The 21,811-nt window shown below is 33.2% G+C and overlaps 4 protein-coding genes across 7 annotated transcripts; 3 read left to right on the top strand and 1 right to left on the bottom strand.

Moving 5' to 3' along the window:
- Positions 1–21: 21 nt before the first annotated feature.
- On the top strand, positions 22–4,027 carry LOC102586011 (probable beta-1,4-xylosyltransferase IRX9). Its single transcript, XM_006361727.2, has 3 exons — positions 22–954; positions 2,475–2,706; positions 3,675–4,027. The coding sequence occupies exons 1-3, from the start codon at positions 188–190 to the stop codon at positions 3,786–3,788; spliced, it is 1,113 nt and encodes a 370-aa protein (XP_006361789.1). The 5' UTR covers positions 22–187; the 3' UTR covers positions 3,789–4,027.
- A 2,625-nt stretch (positions 4,028–6,652) lies between these two features.
- Positions 6,653–11,286, top strand: LOC102585211 (protein IQ-DOMAIN 1-like). 3 transcript variants are annotated; one of them, XM_006361724.2, is made up of 6 exons: positions 6,653–6,758; positions 7,680–7,778; positions 8,343–8,669; positions 8,862–9,083; positions 9,812–9,931; positions 10,182–11,286. In XM_006361724.2, the coding sequence occupies exons 1-6, from the start codon at positions 6,744–6,746 to the stop codon at positions 10,878–10,880; spliced, it is 1,482 nt and encodes a 493-aa protein (XP_006361786.1). In that variant the 5' UTR covers positions 6,653–6,743; the 3' UTR covers positions 10,881–11,286. The 3 variants fall into 3 exon arrangements, with proteins under 3 accessions (XP_006361786.1, XP_006361787.1, XP_006361788.1); XM_006361725.2 differs by lacking the exon at positions 6,653–6,758 and adding an exon at positions 6,848–7,149; XM_006361726.2 differs by lacking the exon at positions 6,653–6,758 and adding an exon at positions 7,430–7,474.
- Positions 11,287–12,533: 1,247 nt separating this feature from the next.
- Positions 12,534–15,292, top strand: LOC102584893 (mitochondrial import inner membrane translocase subunit TIM14-2). Its single transcript, XM_006361723.2, has 3 exons — positions 12,534–12,639; positions 14,241–14,419; positions 14,963–15,292. The coding sequence occupies exons 1-3, from the start codon at positions 12,637–12,639 to the stop codon at positions 15,117–15,119; spliced, it is 339 nt and encodes a 112-aa protein (XP_006361785.1). The 5' UTR covers positions 12,534–12,636; the 3' UTR covers positions 15,120–15,292.
- A 458-nt stretch (positions 15,293–15,750) lies between these two features.
- Positions 15,751–20,038, bottom strand: LOC102584571 (uncharacterized). Of its 2 annotated transcripts, XM_015315479.1 has the most exons (7): positions 19,739–20,038; positions 19,216–19,635; positions 18,179–18,370; positions 17,846–18,085; positions 17,316–17,533; positions 16,471–16,725; positions 15,751–16,321 (listed from the first exon to the last, which is right to left on the bottom strand). In XM_015315479.1, the coding sequence occupies exons 1-7, from the start codon at positions 19,749–19,751 to the stop codon at positions 16,073–16,075; spliced, it is 1,587 nt and encodes a 528-aa protein (XP_015170965.1). In that variant the 5' UTR covers positions 19,752–20,038; the 3' UTR covers positions 15,751–16,072. The 2 variants fall into 2 exon arrangements, with proteins under 2 accessions (XP_015170965.1, XP_006361784.1); XM_006361722.2 differs by having other exon boundaries at positions 19,216–20,038.
- Between the last annotated feature and the right edge of the window lie 1,773 nt (positions 20,039–21,811).

Raw genomic sequence — 21,811 nt, 5'->3', positions numbered from 1 at the left:
ACTTTTGTTTTCATTTAACCAACACCTTCAATCATATATATGTTTGTTAGCTCTTGTCCTATTTTTTTTTTCTGTTCTCTATCATAGTAGTTATATATAATTTCCATACTACATTTTCTTGTCCATTACATCATATCATAATTTTCTTCTATTTTATTTTTTGTTCACTAAGATCAAAGAATCTTTCATGGGGTCTTTAGAAAGATCAAAGAAAAAAGTTCAACTATGGAAGAAAGCAATTTTTCATTTTCTTCTTTGTTTTGTTATGGGATTCTTTACTGGCTTTGCTCCAACAGGCAAAGGCACTACTACTTCAATGTTTTCCACTAGGAATGCTATTGCTATTCCCAAAACTCATCATGAGTCAAATCAAACATATCCTTCATTAAACATGATGATCAATAAACCTTTGTCAGATGAAACATCATCAACAACAACAACAATAACAACAACAGTAACATCACAATGGTCTAAACTAAACGAAACGAGGCACTCAAAAAAGGTCTTAGCAGAAGATCAAGAGGAAGAAGAAGAAAAGCAACAAGATCAAGATCAAGATCAGGATCAAGAGCCAAAAGAGGCTAACGATGAGTTCTTGAACACCGAAAGGCTACTAATAATAGTCACTCCAACAAGCGCGAAGGATCAAAATAGAGGAATGTTACTAAAGAGGCTATCAAACACATTGAGGTTGATTCCACAACCAATTTTGTGGATAGTTGTGGAACAACAAATTGAGGATTCACAAGTATCTGAAATACTTAGAAAAACAGGCATTATGTATAGACATTTGGTTTTCAAGGAGAATTTCACTAGCATTCATGAAGAAGTGGATCATCAAAGAAATGTGGCACTAAATCACATTGAACATCATAGGTTAAGTGGGATTGTTCATTTTGCTAGCCTCTCTAATGTCTATGATCTCACCTTCTTTGATGAGCTTAGAGCAATTGAGTAAGTATTCTTATTTTCTTCTCCTCTCCATTTTCCTTTTAATCATTTCCATCATATATATATTCTCTACACAGATGCAAACATGGAGTTAGGATTTTGAGTTTATCAGATATGGATTTTAGAAAATGCAACTTACTAATCTCTTGATAAACTATTTAAACATATATACATGGTTTGAGCCAACACTACTGGAATATGTCAAACCCTTTAGGTGAAACTATAGTTCCGCTCTTTATAGGTTTTTCAATTGTTCATTTAACTTAGATTTCTTGAAAAAGTTATAACAAGCAACTTATTTTATTTTTCAGATTATTGATGTCACTTTTGTAAATGACGGTTACTGTAAGCTATTTAGATGGCATAATAGTGTAAAACTTACTCTTTTAAATTGTCAGTGTATAAAAGCTAAACTCGGATAAATTTGGATACTATCATGACATCAAAAGTTAGTTGGGAAACCAAAAGAAAAATTACAATGAAAAAGGTGTTAGTTGGGAAATTCTTGTCCCACATATTTAAATAAAAAATGAAAAACTTTAGTTTTTTTGAACAAATCCTACTTATAGGCTTGTTTATTTGGTTGTTATAGTGTCTCACTACTTAAACAATTAAAAATCAAAATATAGTTAAAATCAAGCCTAATTAACTAATAGTCTAATAAAATAAGTTTATCATATCCAAGTTTTTTTCTTCAGTTAGTTTGTTTATTTATACTTAACACTAATTAGTGTTAAGAGATAGATTTTTAAGTTGATTAAGCACCTTATATTACGTCTTTATAGAATAAGGATCCAAGAAAATCTTTGACAACTTATACAAACACATGGCTTTGCTGAGTTCTATTAGAAAATTGGTTCTAGAATTTATAGAAGGAACAATCTGATGCACTAAGTTCTTGTTATATGTGAGATTCGGAAAGAGTTGGATCATATTGAGAATTTGTTTTATATAGCTTTACCTTGTATTATTGTGAGAAGTTGTTTTTACGATTTGAAAATCGGGACATCCTGGTCCAAAGGTGTAAATTCATAATTTAAAATTTATAATTCATATCATTTGATGGGTTCAAAATCTACTAAGTATTTATACTTCGTTAGTAAATTTTTTAAATACACATACATGATTTGAGTCAAAACTACTGAATTTAGACTGTCAGACGAACTCATAATACGTAATCTTACCTTGCATTTTTGTGAGAGACAATTTTTACCGCTTGAACATGAAACCTCTCGATCCAAAAGTTGATTCATAATTTAAATTTTATGAGTTAGATAACACAAACCTTTTGATTTATTTTATCTCAAAATTCATAATATTTATACTTATTTTAGTGAACTTTTAACATAAATACACAATTTGAATTCAAACTACTGAATTCACATTGTGCGACCTTAAGAAGTTGTTTTCTCTACTGAAAACCTCTAACCTCCTGATCCGAAGATAGATTGATAATATGAATTCTATGAGTTTAATATCACATATTATATGATTTGAATAAAAATTACTGAATTTTATTATAGGGGATTTGGGACATGGCCAATGGCATTATTATCAGCAAACAAGAAGGAAGTAATAATAGAGGGACCAGTTTGTGATTCATCAGAAGTTATGGGGTGGCATTTGAAGAAATCAAATAATTCAAATATAGATGAAAGGCCTCCAATTAGAATTTCAAGTTTTGCTTTTAATACTTCAATTCTTTGGGATCCAGAAAGATGGGGTAGAACTTCTTCTATACAAGACACTTCTCAGGTAAAATAAATAAATATATTATTTTAATTAAATTTTAGTTTGGGAAAATTCATTTTAATTAACTTGATCTTGTTGAAGTAAAAAATGTGACATTAGTTCGATAATATGCATCTTTAGTTAGCTTTTCGATCTTACACTTAAATTCATTTTAGCAACAAGTTATCTCATGATTATGATTATTATTATTATTATTATTATCAAGATAAAGAATCTCAGCTTCTATAAATATGTGATATAGAATCATTAAAAAAAAAAGTTACTTCCTGAAATGTCAATTTTTTTAAAAAAAAAATTAAGAAATTTAGTAGGTGACCTCAACAAACTTCTAGTCATCACTATCATTAATTGACCATAAGACAGCCAAGTGCTTTATAAGAAATCACTAATTATACACCTAATCATATATTTATAATAATTGACAACTAAACTTTACCAAAACTTTTCCATAAATGAATATAGGTAATGAAAAGTAAAAGAACAACTCAACTATATGATCTTGTCACTTTCTCCTAATTTCTTTTAAAAATAAATTACAATATCCTTAGATTTTAGAAGCGAATCCATAATTTTGAATTTATAGGTTCTGAATTTTATGACGATATAACGAGTGAGTTTAAAATTATGTTATTTATGTATTTTAATGAATTTCGTAATATAAATACATAATTTAAGTCTAAGCTATTGAATTATGCCAAACTCTTAACTTGTCCTCTGTATTAGACCTTACAATAAACTTCAAATCATATGCTTATTGTCATAGTTTGAAAATCTTAATATTACGAGTTTGAATTCTAATAATTTTATGCTTACTATTTCTCATTAATTATGTTTGTCTTCTCACAAAAAACTGTGTGAAAAAATGTAAATTAAACAATTTAAAATATATTTAACTTCCAAAATCCTCCCTAAAAATACAAAAAAAATATTTATCCCTTTTTTTTGATAATTTTTTTAATTATTATTTGCAGGATTCTCTGAAATTTGTGAGAAAAGAGGTTCTTGAAGATGAGACAAAATTGATGGGAATTCCTCCAAATGATTGCTCCAAAATTTTGCTATGGAATCTTCCACTTTCGACTTGAATATATTTCAGAGTTATTTGATTTTAAGAAAAAAGAGAAAAAAATAATCATCTTCTGATAAATGATAAAACAATTTGTTTTGCTAGAAAAAATCTATCAATATTTCAGAATTCTCATATTTATTGTTATATCCCTCTTTTTTAGTTTGTTGTATTTTTTCTTGGTCCATTACTAAAATTTTGTTTTAGATGTAGACACACATTGGTCTTGGCATTTTAATTGAAACAATTTTTCCTTTGGGCTTTTTTTCTTTCTTTCTATTTAAGTGAAGTTGTGCTAAATTAATTATTTGTTATATTGATAATTCAAGTTATAACAAAAACATATACTGATGTAATCTTATAAGTGAAGTAAAAAAATTGTAGGATATATGTATTGTGATTTTAAGGTATAAATTAAAAAAAATATAACATATACATTTTGGGATGGCAAAAAAAATGCACCTTTTGTGTTGCACTTCTTCATCACACTCTTTTATTATCTATGAATTCAGAAGTCATGCCTCAAATTTTAGACAATGATTTTTTTGCATATTTTCTTAATAAAGTAAAGTCCTTGTGGTGACTCGAGATTGTCTTTAAGTTCAACGAAGTTATTGATATTTGAGGTACTACTACTCTAATATATCCTGGAAAAAAGTAATCCAATACCTCAGATACATAAAAGAGACCGAATATTTCTTAAGAACAAAGTGAACTAAATGGGCTTGAATTGATAATTATATATTTTGATTTATTGTTCTTAACACATGATACTACTAGTATGAAGATTTTACCCCTGAATATTTTGTGGGGCAAACAGACTATTTTCGATAGAATCTCAACTAAGAAAAGTGTAATCAAAGAAAGACTGAAAGTAAAATAACGAGAAAACAATGACTAGATACACAAAGGAATCAACAAGTAATAGCGAGAATTGAAGTAAAAGACACTACACAACTATTAACTAATATTACTAAATACATGGAAGATGAGAAGATGAGACTGACTCCCTACTTCTCGCACATAAAAGTATGACAATATATACTCGGCTACCTATTAATCTTTTTTTATCCTAGTTTTCTTACACACCTTATCTAGGTTATATTCTCAATAAGATGAAGATGTATCATGTCTTGTCTAATCACCTCCTCAATTCTTCTTTGGTCTACTTGTCTTAAAACCTGCTATATCCTAGTGCATGCACATATATATATCTTCTCTTCACATATCCGAATCATCTCAAACTCACTTCCTTCATCTTGTCTTTCACGGAGGTCACTCCACATTGTCATGTGTAACTTCATTTCTAATTTAAAATTTCATAGTTCGTATAACCACACATCCAATTGAACATTCTCATTTCCACTACTTTCATCTTCTAAACATATATCTTCTTGACTGACCAGTACTCTACCTCGTATAACAATTTGGATCTACCCACCACTATAAAACATATTCTATAACATAACTCCATTTGTCCATTCTCTAAAAAGTCAAGAAGGTAGATACAAAATTCAACAAGTAATGACTATGTTATCTATAGCAATATAATAACTCCAAAACTATGTTTTGTTCCAAACAAAAAGAAGAGGAGAAAAAACAAAGGAAGGTGGGGGACTAAATGCAAATGCACTATCAATTTGTGGGGTTGATAATGATAAAATGAAATCAAATAACTTTTGTTAAACCTGATTGACAAAGATGTGAATATTATAAAATTAAACCTATGGTTGTTATGGCATTTCTTTATTCATCATATAATATCAAGGCATTTATTTAACTAGATTACTTTATTGGCATATATAGGAATACAACCGTTACAATAAAATATAATGTAAGTTTTACGTGACCGTTATAATAATAATAATAATAATTATTATTATTATTATTATAACGGTCACGTAAAACTTACATTATATTTTATTGTAACGGTTGTATTCCTATATATGCCAATAAAGTAATCTAGTTAAATAAATGCCTTGATATTATATGATGAATAAAGAAATGCCATAACAACCATAGGTTTAATTTTATAATATTCACATCTTTGTCAATCAGGTTTAACAAAAGTTATTTTTTTTTGTTATAAAGGACAGAAGGTGACAGTTGGCCACCTAAGCACAAATAAATTTGCATTCATCTTATAACTCTTCCATAATATTTGTTACGTTAATCCTCACCAACATAAATATTAAATAATTTTATCTATAATAATTTAAACATATCAAAAAAATTACTTAGTAATAATTTTTATTCGGTTGAAATTTAAACCCAAAGTCTCATAATTTCTTTCCGAAAAATAATAATTTAAGAAGAGAAGAGTTTACTTCAAATTTACGTCTATGTTTTAATCATATAAGTTTTGGTTCTTGCTAGTTCAAAAACTTTTGATGTTTTGTTATTGGTGAAATGTCAACTTCACCTTGAGTGGAATATTAACAAACACAAAGATTAAAACTTTGTATTATATCTCTCTGTTTCTAATTATTTGTCAATTTTTGAATTGACACATTAATTAAGAAAATAATGATTGACATAATAAGTTTATCATTTTACCCCTATTAATTATGAAGTAGATGAATTAAAAATTTAATATTTCAAAATAATTAATTGAGAGTATAATAAACTAAAAAAAAATCATATCATGATTTATCAAAATGAACGAATAAAAAAGAAAAATTAGACAAATAATTAGATACAGAGAGAGTAACAAGTAACAACCTTTAGTATTTATCATTACTAGAACATTACTGAGAAAAGCACATAATAAAGAACTAGAAGCATCTATTCATTGTTCACTTTAAACTTTAATGGTGTGTAACATCTTTTTCTTTAACTCTTATTTAAAATAATAATTTACTTTAAACTTATCAAGAATCAAGTTAATTAATTTTTAAAGTCAAATTTATTTAGTTCAATTCAATCTCATTATGATCTTTTCATATTTTCATTCTTGGATTCTTCTTTCGTAATCATGGAAGGACGTGGTGTAAGTGGATGAGATTTTTTCATTTTTAGTATTTTAAATTCCATTTATGAGTATGATTTTTTTGTTTTCAGAGAACACTTTCTACTAGATGAATTTTGTATGATGATAATCTAATTAATCGAACTTCAATACGAGTTTGAAAGTTTCAATAAATAAATCTTTCTTTAGCCAAGATCTGATTTCTCCCTCTCTCCTTACTTCCCTCACTTCTATACTAACAAGTGCTCATCTCAAAAGGGGTGACACCAAAAGGGTCCAGCTATTTTCTCTATCTTTTTTGTTTTCTGTATTTTGAGAAGAAAGAAAAAAAAGTAAAAGCTTATAGTCCTTTCAAGAACACAATAAAGAAGTATAAGCTCCCATAGATCTATCAAGCTCCAATCTTTACTGGGTATTTTTTATTTTTTTTAAATATCAACTAAAAATGTGTGTTGTTCTTATTGTATGCTAGCTCTGTATTTTCTTGTTTCCTGTTTGATTTTTCAGTTTTCTTGAAATTTTTGGTTGTTTGTATGATTGATAACTGGGAAATGTTTGATCTTTAGTACATTATGTAAATGTTTTTTTTTTTTTTTTGTATATATTTGGTGGCAATGGCGGAGTCAGAATTTTCATCAACGTTTCGTTGTATAGTATATATACACAAAAAAAATTGACCTTTGTATATACAGTGTGACTTTCTACTGTTTGGTGGAGTTTTTGCTATTTGGACTTTGGTGCATTATCTTCTGTTAAAGTTGATTTCTTTGTTTTTCAGTTGAAAAAAGAAGAGATCTTTGAAGCTTAATTTATCTAATTGGTTTAGTAGTTGTGTTATTTAGATTAATTTGGCACTTAAAAAGCTTGGATCTTTTGTGTGTGTAATTTAGGCACTTAATAGAAAGGTGCAATCACTTATGTTTGTAATTTATTGTTTTATAGGGCAAATTGTGGAATGAAAAGAAGATGGGGAAGAAAGGAAGCTGGTTTTCTTCTGTAAAGAAGGCTTTGAGCCCAGATCCTAAGGAAAAGGCTGACAAGGTATATTGTAATAGCATTTCTGTTCTATGATGCTGAGACTTTTCAAAAATGTATTCGGGTGAGTGTTGGATCCTCCAGAAGTTGTCAATTTTGGAGGATCTGACGCGGGTGCCGCAACAGTTTTGGAGAGTCTGAGCAACATAGTTTCTATCCATTCCTTGGGAATTTTGTTTAGTTTATCTAGTGTTTAATAGGAGGTTGTGGAGGAACGTGGATTAGGGTAGAAGATTAGTAGGTAGTAGAGTATTGTCTCACTTATCCATCTAGTAGTTGTAGTATTTGTCGTGTAGCTTCCTGTCCGTCGATTTCTGTTACTATCTAATGTCTTTAGTACTTCCATTATCACACTTTTTCAGGTGTAGATACTGTTCCATTTCAGTTATTTCTTTTTCGATATGCTTTTTTTCCTTGAGTCGATGGTCTATCGGAAACAACCTCTCTACCTCCCAAGGTAGGGGTAAGGTCTGCGTACACTCTACCCTCCCCAAACCTCACTTGTGGAATTACACTGTGTATGTTGTTGTTGTTATCTAGTTGCTGATACTTATTGTGCTTGAACATCAGAAAGCAAGTAAATCAAAGAAGAAATGGTTTGGGAAAGAAAAGCATACGCTCCCTGATTCTTCGACTGCGGTAACTGCAACAGCATCTCCTCCTCGTCCTGTTCCTGTCCCCCCTGTGGAAGAGGTCAAATTGGAGGAAGTGGAAGAGGAGCAGACGAAACATGCTTATTCAGTTGCAGTTGCCACAGCTGCAGCTGCTGAAGCTGCTGTCGCAGCTGCCCACGCTGCTGCAGAAGTTGTCCGGTTGACTACAGTGAACCAATTTTCTGGCAAATCACAAGAGGAAGTAGCTGCAGTAAGAGTTCAGACTGCATTTCGAGGTTATCTGGTATGCTTTTTTTTGCTATCGAGTTTTGCATTTTGTTTTGACTGGTATTCCCTGATATGGTCGCATTTGTTTCAATTGTTTATGACTTCTGAATAAATAGCACTAAATGTATGTTGTTTCGTTTTCGGAGAATGTAGAAGAAGTGGTTGATGCTGAGATAACCTTGCAAATATTTTGGTTTATCATTTGTAGGCTAGGAGGGCATTGAGGGCCTTACGAGGACTTGTCAGACTCAAATCGCTTGTTGATGGACCTACGGCCAAGAGACAAACTGCAAATGCTCTAAAATGCATGCAAACACTATCTCGGATGCAATCTCAGATTAGTTCAAGAAGGATCAGGATGTTGGAGGAGAACCGAGCTCTCCAGAGGCAGCTTATGCAAAAGCATGTGAAAGAACTTGAGAGTCTGAGGGTTAGTTTATTTCTTTTATTCTCTTCTTCTCGTTAAAGAGAGGATTTGGTGCTGGAATAGACGAACATGATTCTTCAATATGCACACTCAAGACAAATCTACCCCTCAATAACCAGAATGCCATTCAGTCATAGTCCCTTTGTCTCAATTTATTGGTCTTACTTTCCTTTTTAGTCCGTTTATAAAAGAATGCCTCTTTCCTCTTTTTGGCAACTCTTTAATCCTAACTTTCCACGTGACATATTTTAGACCACAAAATTAAAAGGGATTTTGGTACGTTCTTCATATCTTTAGTTTAAGGCCACACGATTCAAAAGTCTTTTCTACTTTCTTAAACTTCATGTCAAGTCAACAAACTAATTGAAACAAGAGGGAGTATTAAGTTTCTTACTTATGGGTCCTGGGGTGGGGAAGTTATGTCACAATTCAGCGGAATGGAGCTCAGAATATGCTGCAAGACGGGATTAGTTTTTTTGTTTCAAACATCTTCTATAATTGGTCAAAATACTTTGTTGATTTCCTATAGCTCTCTTTTGAACAGCTAGGGATCTTTGTATCATTCTGTGTTGTCAGCCAAGTTTATACTTCCATTACTTCTCTTTGGAGGGAGAGGGTTCTCGTCGTTTGGTTTAAGTAGGTGAACGTTTATTCTGGTGGAAATATGAACTTTCCTAATGAATTTGAACTTCTTATCTAACAGCACTCTTTGTTTTCTCATTTTTTGATAGAGAGGAGAAGAATGGGATGATAGTCTACAATCCAAGGAGCGGGTTGAAGCTAGCTTGCTCAGCAAATATGAAGCTGCAATTAGACGAGAAAGAGCGCTTGCATATTCATATTCTCACCAGGTATTCAACTAATATTTGTTTCATAGATTATAAGGCCCCGTTTAGACATGATCCCAAATCATAAGTCCAAAATTAAGAATGAAAGATTGCTGATAGCTTGGCCTCCATTCATGTTGTCCTCCCCTATTACACATACACTAATGCAAGACTCGAGAGATTGAATGATCGGTGTGTTTAGAGATTATAATTTTTCTCGAGCTAACAAGAACTTTATGAGTCATTGATTGTGTCAATTTTTAAAACTGAACAGCAAACCTGGAAGAAATCATCAAGATCTACCAATTTGTTGTTCATGGATCCAACCAATCCGCAATGGGGTTGGAGCTGGCTAGAGCGGTGGACGGGTGCTAGGCCTTGGGAAAGTCAAAGCATGTCTGAGAAACAACTTAAAACTGATCAGATATCTGTTAGAAGCGTGAGCATTTCTGGAGGAGAAATTGCGAAGTCATTTGCCCGTCATCAGCTGAATTCTGAACTCCCTTCGTCTCCATCCAGCCAAAAGCCAAGCCATCCATCAGGCTACCACTCTCCAACAACCCCTTCCAAGCCAACCACTTCAGTAGCAGCAGCCAGAAAACTGAAACCAGCAAGCCCGAGAATTAGTGCAATGAACCAAGATGATGATATCCGAAGCATGCAGTCAGAACAGAACAGGAGGCACAGCATTGCAGGATCATCTATAAGAGATGACGAGAGCCTGGCAAGCTCGCCTTCAGTCCCAAGTTACATGGCGTCCACTCAGTCTGCAAAGGCCAAAACACGGTTGCAAAGTCCATTAGGCATGGAAAATGGCACACCAGAAAAAGGATCAGCAGGGTCTGTGAAGAAGCGGCTCTCTTATCCACCGTCACCTGCCAGACCAAGGCGGCATTCAGGCCCACCAAAGTTTGACAACACCTCCTTGAACACCTCCATCACCGAAGATCATGTGAATGGAGTCGTGAACTAATTATTCTTGTCACAAACAATAAGCAATCCTGCCACCCTTCTGGCTTATAGGTATGCGTTAAAAATGCCATTCTTTGTGCAATATCAACTACTTTGATTTGCTGCACTTGAGTCGAATGTCCTTCAGAAACAACCTTTCTCTCCCAGACCTCACTTGTGGGATTTCACTTGGTATGTTGTTGTACGGGCTTTGCCCTGGATGACTTGCTTTTCGCGTTACTTTCTCTCGCGGTTGTTGATGCCAACAAAAGTGCCAATAGTTGTGAATCATTTTAGATAACATTTCCTTGATTGTGATTACATATATGATTGTATTATTTTTAGTACTATGTACACCCTAATAGTGAAAGAAAAAAATGTTACTACTTCTTTGTTCAGACAATTGGATACTTCTTGTTTCACCTTCCCATGTATCTGGAGAAACTTTCTGGAGTGAATATAGTAAACTAGACAATGTGATTGGAAAATGAACGCGTGTACAATGACTACGTCTCAATTCCAAATAAGTCAGGGTCGATTATATGAATCCTTACGAAAAAATACACATGAAGTGTGAATGATCTAATACATCTGGAAAAAAATATGTGTGAATTTTACCAGCAAGCATGCAGTTACTTCTTCTGTTTTAATCTTTTTGTCTTACTTTTTTTATTTTTTAGTTCCTTTGAAAAATAAAACATGATTATTTTGGCAATTTCTTAATTGCCATTTTTTAAATGTCATGTTTAAGAATTAAGATCACAAAATTTAAAAATATTGTTTCAAATTTTATGTCAAATCAAAGGTAGATAAATAATTTTTTCCTTTTACTTCTCAAAATTCAATATCAAACTAAAGTCAGACAACTAAATTAAAATGGAGAAAATATAATATATATACTTTTTCTATCCCAATTTATGTGAGACTTTTCATTTTTCGAGAGTCAATCAATTTAAATTTGGCTAACAATTTGCGCATGGAATCTTCAAATTTTTTTAAATGAAATTTATATATTTGTAAACTAAGTAAAATGTACTATAAATCATAATAATGATAATTCAAAATGTTTAAAAGGTCTATGAAAAACTTACAATAAAAAATAGACTTGTTTGAATCTCTGAAAAGTGCCACATAAAATAAAACGAAAAGTAACTTTTATTGGAAAAGAAGAAGAGTTTAACACCACGGAATGAGTTCAAATTAGATACACAATAACTTAAAAAGAAATTTTTATATCATTAAATCACCTTTATATGTGACAACATGTAAAATTTTATGTAACCTCAAGATCACAAATTCCAAAGAGACTTTACTATAAATGGTCTTCTCAAATGACTTAGTAATACTTTTTCCATTTATTTTTATTTATCTAATATTTCAAAAATAATTTTTTATTTTTATTTGTAACTTCAAAAATAAAATTACTTTACTCTTAATATTAATTACTTATTCTCCAAATTATTTCCTATTATTTAAGAACATACATTAATTAATATGAATATTATAATAAAATATACAATCTTCTCGAGTGACTTGATAATACCTCATATGTTCACTTTTACTTGCGGAATAACGCACGTGCAAGATACAAAATGAACAAATAAAAATGAACGGAACAAATAAAAATGGACTGAGCAATAACCCTAACAAGAAAAAGTGCGACCCAACAAAAAAAAAACTTATAAATTTGAAAAAAAAAACCCATCAATGGATTCTCAATTGGTCTAAATCTCATCTTCGTTATATTCAAGCTCTTAGGTGAAGAACCATCAGAAAAAATGGTGAGAACTCTTTTTCTTCTATTAATTTAGGACTATTTTTGTGGAAAAAGAATCATAATTTTTACTTCTTTAAACTCTTATTAAATTGTGAAAAAAACTTAGCAATTGTCTGTTTTGTTTACCTTCAATAGTTGATACTGGGAATTTATGAATCTTTAATCATCTGTGTTTGTTCTATGCTTTTGTACTTTTTGGGGGTTGTTATTTGCTGGTTCTGATCATAGAGATTTGAACTTTTCTTCTTTTATTTCAAGAAAATTTGTCTGAGACCAACCCTTATGAGTTATGACCAACTGCAGCCTTTGTAACTCGAGGATACTCGGCCTGCCCCTAGGCTCGATACTTGATTTTGATATGCTTTACTTGAGCTGATGTTTGTTGCTCTTGTGTCGAGGGTCTTTTGGAAACGACCACCTCTAGGTAGTGGTAAGGTCTGTGTTCACTTTACCCTTCCCAGACCCACTTGTAGTATTTCACTAGGCATTTTCTTGTTGTTGTTTACTTGAGTTGAGGATTTATCGGAATTAGCCTCTTTAATTTCACAAGGTAGGGATAAGGTTGTGTACATACCACTCTCCCCGAACTCCACTTTTGGGACACACTAGGTATTTTGTTGTTGTTGTTGTTAGTTAGTTAGTTAGTTATAGGGCTAGAACTTGGGATCTCAGCCGCAAATCCCTCAACCTCTGCCAATTGAGCTACGCATGCCCTGGGGCATAAAGTTTCAAACTTTTGATTCTTTGATTTGAGATTGTTGCTTAAAATGGTTATGCTATGAACTTGAGTTGGGAAATTGCTTTGTGTGATGATGTTGCCTATGCATATTTATTTCATGTCCTTGTCTTATTTGCTATTTTCGATCCAAGGTATCATTTTTGTCATCAAGTCTCTTTGTAAAAACCTTTGGTTTCTTCTATTATGTGAGTATTGGGTTTTTATGCATCTTTAATCTTTTGTGTTTGTTGTCTATGCACTTCATTCTTATGGGAACCTTTATCCTTCCAGTTATGGTAATAAAGCTCCGAAAATATTTGTATTTAAAGCCAAGGGGTCTTATCAAAAACAACCTTTCTACCTTACCCACGGTAGGTAAGGTTTGCGTACACACCACTTTCCCCGGATTCCATTTATGGTATCACGGTTTACCTTTTCCTTTGAAAAAACCTCTTGGAAGTGGCAATGTAGGGATCGCTCTAAACTATTTGGAACAGACCGGCTTCTTGAGCTCCGTGGATAGAAGAGATAAAGATAGGGATCTATCTAGATTTTGATTCACTATTTCCTTTTTGTTTATCTTGATTCTAATTGATTGCTTTTTTGAGGGAATCCCCATCTGCACCCGAATTAGCTAAATCTAGTATAGAGGGTCTTGTACCGATGCAGGATAAAAGGCATCTCCATCTGATTGGTTGCCTCTTTGTACATTCTTGAGTCATTGTTCAAATGGGAATATTATTGGGAAAAACGGTTTTGAGATAGCTCCATACATTAGGCACCGTACCTCGCCTCAGATAAAAGCCTCATAGTCTGGTATTTAAGTGGAGAAGGGTACTTTGTCTTGTTTACACTCGAAATTTACATAATTCTAAATTGTGCTTCAGGTCGCGCCATTAGTAGCAGGAATGGCTATAGCCGCTGCTGCATATGCTTCAAGGTATGGAGTCCAGGCATGGCAAGCATTTAAGGCCAGACCTCCCACTGCGAGAATGCGCAAGTTTTATGAAGGAGGTTTTCAGCCTACAATGAACAGAAGGGAAGCAGCTCTGATTCTTGGAGTCAGGTCTGTTCTCTCATTAATGTTAACGCGTTGCTGCAATTCCTATATGAGATGTTTTAAAGTACTACTCAAGTTAAATCTATCTCCTTGAGTCGAAGGTCTATAAGAAACAGTCTCCTTAACCTCCCTAGACCCCACGTGTGGGAATCATGTTGGGTATGTTGTTGCTACATAGGTTAAGTCATTATATGAATACAATCTCTATTCTTTAAACAACCAAAATTTCTATATTCTGAAAAATCCTTCGTTCTACATTGTGAACGTGTTAGTCTGATTGTAGTACTTCACTATCAAATCCACTTTCTCTGAAGGTACAGTTAGTACTATTCGCCTCAATTTTATGGAGGTAAACTACATAACGCTATCCTTGAACCTGTTAGGTTTGCACCACATTTTTGGCGTTCTTGACTTTTGGTCTAACGCTATTATTTGTTGGTGTTTGTATAGTATAATGATATTCGATATATAAGAACAGCAGGACGAGTAGTCTTTCTCGTCTGTTTTCCTTTCTGGATTTCATTATATTGACATCAATATCTTCAACAGGGAAAGCACTGAAGCAGATAAAGTGAGGGAAGCACATAGGAAGGTGATGGTAGCTAACCATCCAGATGCAGGAGGTAGTCACTACCTTGCTTCTAAAATAAACGAGGCGAAAGACACTTTACTTGGGCAGACAAAGAGCAATGGATCCGCGTTCTAGGCTACACGAAATTTTTGCTGGTGCTTAGACATTCCAAATCCAAGAGTCTTTAGGCAAAAAATTAGACACTAGAACATTGAGAATACATTATAATTCTTCTAAATGAAAAAGATGTACAAGTTACAACTAGTTTGTTTTAATTCTAAGCAAGCTTGAGAAGTCGATTATATGAATTCTCTCTATTCATGTGGCATTTTGGGTAGGTGGAGGGCTCTGCTTACACACCATCCTCTCCAGACGCTGTCGTTGTCGTCATGTGGCATTTCACTCCATTTGTATAGGTAAGGGGGCTGAGGAATTGCAGTAATATTACTAACAGAACCAGAAATGTGTATGCTTCCAAAATCTGAATTATGTGGTTTTGAAGACCAGTTGCCAGCACCCAGTAATCTTTGACAAGATCAGCAAGGAATCAAATTATGTTCCTTTGTGTATTACTCATTCTCTAATATTTTTAATTCTAACAACAACATACCCAAATAGTTCCACGGGTTGGATCTGAGGAGAGTGGGGTACGCAGACCTTGTTCCTACCTAACGAGAGGAGAGGTTGTTTCCAATAGAACCTCGTCTCAAGAAAAAGTATTTTCTTAGTTAAAACTTCGCTGATACAATGAAATTTACATCAGAAATTTAGAAAATAAGCATCACTGGAGATGTTAAGATCAACTTTCTGTCAAATTAGTCATCAAACACAGAAACTTGTAACAAACAAGGCAAAGATATGCCCTCTTAGGGGAAAAAAAAAGAAGAGATTCCTGTGATCAACTGTTACTCACTTCTGTTACAATTCGTAGTGAAATCCGAAAAGCACTATCCACCCAAAACAAAAAAAAGAAAAATATTTGGAGCCCATTAGGACTGCTCGTACATCTGATCTTTTGTGCTCCTGGAGAAACGGAGCATTCGTATGGTATATACATCAGTAGTTAGTGATGACGAAACCTTTTCTGCTCATTCTGCTGCCAAATTGAGATTTGCAGCTTCCTGTTCTCCATCTTCTTCCGTTGGAGCTTCAATGCTCTCTTCAAGAAGCCCCTGAGGGCTTCCGAAAATGGTCAGGAACATTTGTCTATGGCATTCGTCACAGAAGAAGAAATAGGAAAAGTGGCCCTCATCAGGAAGCTTGTGCACCACCACTCTTGGCAGAATTCTAGCTACATAGTCGGTCATTTGGTGTGGTACAACCTGATCATCCAATCCCTGTTCATAATTCAAATGCTGATGAAATGTGTACTACACAGTGGAGACAATCCTATCTTTGCACATACAACGTTCTAAAGAAACTCAATGCAGGAAGAAACGGAGAAAGCAGATGAAACCGAAAAAATAAGATTTGAATGTTCGCAAACCTGCCATATGTGAACTGGTCCTAGAAATCCAGTCAATTCGCACCTCACTTGACCATAACCAAACTTAAGCCATGATAGAATCCCTTTACCAGAACACTTTTCTTGCACTTGAAGATCCACAAGGTTAAACCCCCAATTTGACACCTGAAGTGAAGCTTCCTCTATAAATGGCTTAGTGCTGCCCTGACGTATTGATTCCTCAACATCCCTGTGCCAAAACTCTTCAAAGGCTGGTTCTCTGATCAGCGCTTTATCCTGAGAACACAAGATAATACATGGCAAAGATAATTAAAATGTTACTGAAGACATTGCAAGCAGAAGACAGAGAGAAGTAACCATGTCTCTTTTCTGCATCTCTCACAAATACAATCAAATCAGTCTCAATCCAACTAGTTGGGGAATTGAGGTTCTCCAGGTAGGGGCTGAATTTACAATTCTCTGCTACATCTATCACACACAGAACAAAACAAAACAAAACAAAACAAAAAAAGAGGAAGAACTTGACTGCTTTCGTAATGATGCAAAGTGTTCACTTTTAAAAAAAAAAAAAAAAGAATTATATTTTGGAATGAAATCTTTTTAAGTTTTTAGTTAGTGCAGGTCACTTACTACAGGCAATCCAAACTGAAAATATAAGAATGAATACATTGTGGACTCCCTTTTTCTTGTTTCTGAGAGGTGCACAAGTAACATTTGCATTCCATAATCACTGATAAGACCACCTCTGGAGGACCGGAGGGGGTAGGGGGATCCAACATTGAAAATTTATAGCTGAAATCCACTTACTCAAATTTCACATTATTTGCATGCAGGGTTTTCAATTTCTTCTGTATAAAAATATCTACCTTTTGTCCCAGCGACAGAGACATGTATTTATCAATTTGACCATGCTTTCCAGATAGAAATGTCCGGTGATAGAAGTAATCAAGAAATTTTGGAGATCTTCGAGCTAAGTAGTATGTCAATTTCCTTTTCCTTGTCCACTTGTTCCAAGTTTCTCTCGTCTCTTCTTTGGTCATGCTTGATTCATATGGGTTGATAAATGGGGAAAACATAGCTACACCTGTAACAGGATGATAAAATCATCAGAAATTTGATGAGTAAGGTTTATGTGATCAATTAGAGGGTGATGTTTTATCAGACGATCCAACAACCAAGTAAGCTATTGCATTACAGTGTGAGTCATCCAAGAGATGTTCCTTTTATCTCTCCTATTTTAAGAGATCACCAATTGTTGATTGTGGTGAACTGACTTAATTGCATATTACCATGCCATTCTACTTGAACTTTGACACTCCATTCATGCCAAAAGAGAAAAATAGCCTTCATGGTTTAGTAGAGAAGAGTTAACAATAAAATGGGAGAATGAACATACCAGCAACTCGGTCAGATATAAATTTCATTGCAGCCCAAGCATGTATTGCTCCACTTGAGTAGCCCAAAACCCAGAATTTACTATTAACTCCTAAGGCATCAGCCAAGTATTGCATGTCCAGAGCAGATGAGTTAAGGTTCCGCTCAGGGTGTGAATCACTCTCTCCAAAACCTGGAAGGTCATAAGTTACCAAACGAATGCCAAACTCTTCAAGAAGTGATACTTTCACTCCAGGTATACCTATCACAAAAAACCATATAGAACAAACTAGTTAACATCAACCATTGTTGTTGTTGTTGTTGTTGTTGTACTAGCTATACAGCAAGTCCCTACCTCCAAGTCGAGAAGAGAGGAAGCCATGTGGAGCAATTACAGAATATCTAGCTTTGTTTGATGGAACTCCTATCTCCTGGTATGCCATATGTCTGCCGTCTGGAAGCAGTATACGAGTAGCACTAGGAGGATGTATGTGCACTTCTTTCACTGGCTTGCCTGAGGTTTCTTGTTTACTATTTACACTCAATGCTGCAGATGTCACCAATTATCAAAAGAGAAACCAAGAGAATCATGAACCACAAGGAAAAAGGAAGGAAGTATAATTAAGATCCCGGGAATATAGTAATAGAGCCTAAAATGTTGCAAAGGATCCCAAAGTGACTAATAATATTACAATGGATCCCACAAATAAAGAGAGGAAACATTTCTAAAGCTTCTTCTTCGTCAAAGATAATGCTAGATTTGAAAATTTCAAGAGATCTAAAGTAGTTAAAGCCTTTAAATTTCTTTACTCCATCGTCTTCAAAAGAATGGAATGGTTGGAGCAGGAAGGTAACTCATCTACTTTTTTTAAAATTGGATTTCTTAAATTTTCAAAATTCACATATTCAGAAACCATACAATAAGTACTACAAAATACAATATTCTAAAGATCAGAAAAATTTTAAATTTTGTTTTAGAACTGTAGCAACAGAAAAGTATGATTCCCGTTATAGTAATAGTGCCAAACAAGGAGTCTTTTTTAAAACATAAACAAACTGAGCTACTAAGATAGTCGGACAATCAACTGAGCTACTAAGATTTCCCGCTAAACAGAGAGTAGTTTTCCTATTCTTCCATTTCTATGTGGAGCCGAATGCTAATAAAGAATTTCAGCTCTACAATCACAACTTGTATGAGAAGTTAATCAACCAAACATGGATAAAATCCACAAAAGGTAATCAAAGGTGACGAGTATTTTGACTACTACAGTAACTAAAACCTCACACTTCGAAATTCAAAATTCAAAATTCAAAATGTATGTTTACAGAGTCTACATGATGCCAATGCTAAAGTAGAAATTCTCAAAGTACTAACAGAAAGCAAAAATTTACCGGACAGGGCGAGGATGAAGACGAAGAAAATCACCGGCCAAGCATGCACTGGATCACGATCTTCCGGCAAAAACTCGTTCAAAACACTCAACCTCCTGGAAGCTTCAGCTAAAGGACCCTTAGTTTTCTGCACAATGTAAGATTCCTCAGTCAACAAGCTTTGTTGCACCACATCTCTACAACCTCTCATCAATTCCAGCAACATTTCTCCCCAGGCCTTCGCGAAACCTTCGATTTGGTCCTTAAAACTCTCCGGCTCCGCTACAACCTCCTCAATCGCCGGCGACTCATACACCGATCTCTTCTCCTCAAACGCCGGCGTAGAATACGTCGGAGCAGAGATTTCTACAGCATCTCCGGCAAACCTTATCCCACTATCCTCCACTAAACTCGCTAGCTCGTCTCTCCATGACTTCGCAACTGCAACATCCGCCATCGTATGTCTTATCTCTCAATATATATCTAGTTGATTAGAAAAAAAAAAAATATCTAGTTGATTAGCTGTAGTTCATCGTTTTTTCACCTAAATGCTTCATCACACGTGCTTCACCTATAGATTCCACCAGCTACAAGAGTTTTCAGTTGAGCTGTCTACACTTACAAACACACATTACGAAGCAAATATGAACATAAAATTCGAGTTTTCCGGTAACTGTTGACTATCTATTTTAGTGTTAGTAAAACTATAAGTAGGATTTTACTGATAGAGTGAGAAATGAAGGAAGATAGCCGCTGTGTTCCGGGGACTTCGCGGAGGAGAGTGGCGGTGCACGGTGGCCGGAAAAGGGACAGTGGAGAGAGAATATTGTATAAAGGAGATAGTGATCTGCTCACTTAGCTAGCGTTTGGCCATAGATTTCCAAATATTCTTGGCAAATATTATTTGGGTGAAAATTTGGGTGAAATTTCATCATGTGTTTGGCCATAGTATTTGTGAAATATATTTCACTTTTTAGAAAAATATGATTTATACCCATAAGTTTTAAAAACTATCAAAACTAACCATAATTTTGTATTACAAGTCAATTGGATCTTCGTTGCAACAAATAACAAGTAGTTTCCATGCCACTAGAGCAATGTGGTAGTTTGGAGTGAGTGCAACAAACATCATTTCATACATCGTGAAGTAGACAAAGCACATGACTTTGTTACCTTGAGCCGATTGTTCATCATTTTCATCAACAACCATATCATCACTTCATATTCACTGAATATTTCATCACTATTTTGGTGTTCACGTAAAAAATTATGTAATACAACGCAAACAACTACTATAGAGGGTGTTTTTGTAAAAGATAAAAGTTTGGTGTAAAATTTCAATTTTCAAAAGATCCCAAATAATGAGATTTGGCCCAAATACTAGAAAAAACTAGTATTTGGGAATTTGGGATATTTGCCAAAAATATTTGCCAAATAATGGCAAATTGTATGGACAAACACTATTTGCCAAATTTTCCCCCAAATATTATTTGGGAAATCTATGGCCAAACGGGCCCTTAGTAGTAACAAGTATGTGACAGTAATTAATTAATGTACAATAATTCTGTGGGGGCCCATTCTCTTTTTTTAGTTATTTTTCTTTTTACTTTTGTTTTACCGCTTTTTTTTTTTTTTTTTTGCTTTTAAAAGAATTATTAAAAAATGATTTATTTATTTATTAAAAAATACTATAATTTTATGGATCAAGTTTTAAATTTACAAAAAATTGAAATCTCGTAATTTCAAATCACATATTCAACGTTGATTTCAAATTATGACTACGTATCATATGCCAAATACAAAAAAAATTGATATAGAAATTTCATATTATGATTTTTCAGTTTTTAAATATACAATTAACATATAAGTTTATATTCTATAAAAAATATAAAAAAAATCCGCGTTTCATATCTATTAAATTTGTGTTTCATATATAAATAAAATTTATAGTTGATATTATTATTCTTGTCAATTTTTAAACTATTTATAGTTGATAACTATTACTTTCACCAACATAAATTTCATTTTCAATAATTCATCTCCTCGATCGACAATCAAAAATTACACATTCAATATGATGAGATTATTCGTACTATGAGATAGAATTGTATTGGCTTGTTTGGAAAGTCATTATGGTAATTAGATTTGGTGTAATTACATTGTCTAGCATGTTTGGTTGGCTATGTAATTACTTGATCAACATGTAATTGAGTATAAATGACAGACATTGTTAAACTCTTAAAATCTCAAGGAGAGGCTGTGAATTGTTGATAATTACATGTGTAATTACTTTTTAATTTCTTACTTTTATTTCTATTTTTATTTTTGTTGTTTTAATTTATTTTTATTTCAATTATTTTAATATAATTTTAACTTTTATTATTCTAAAAGTTTCTACAAATATTTTTTATATTATATTATTTATATTTCATTTCCTTCTCATTCTCAATCTTTACTTTTTGTGATTCCATGCAATTCTTCGTATTATCTATTTTATTGATTTATTCTATGTTTATTTTTTTCATTATATAATTTTGTTAGTATTAAGTTTTTAAACTAGTGTAGAATTCATTGTTGAATAAGGTTATAGATTTACATTTTTATTTTCATTTAAATA

Source organism: Solanum tuberosum, unplaced genomic scaffold, assembly GCF_000226075.1.
Source record: "Solanum tuberosum cultivar DM 1-3 516 R44 unplaced genomic scaffold, SolTub_3.0 scf00371, whole genome shotgun sequence".
In the NCBI taxonomy this organism is placed as follows: domain Eukaryota; kingdom Viridiplantae; phylum Streptophyta; class Magnoliopsida; order Solanales; family Solanaceae; genus Solanum; species Solanum tuberosum.
This window is presented reverse-complemented; position numbering and strand designations above follow the sequence as displayed.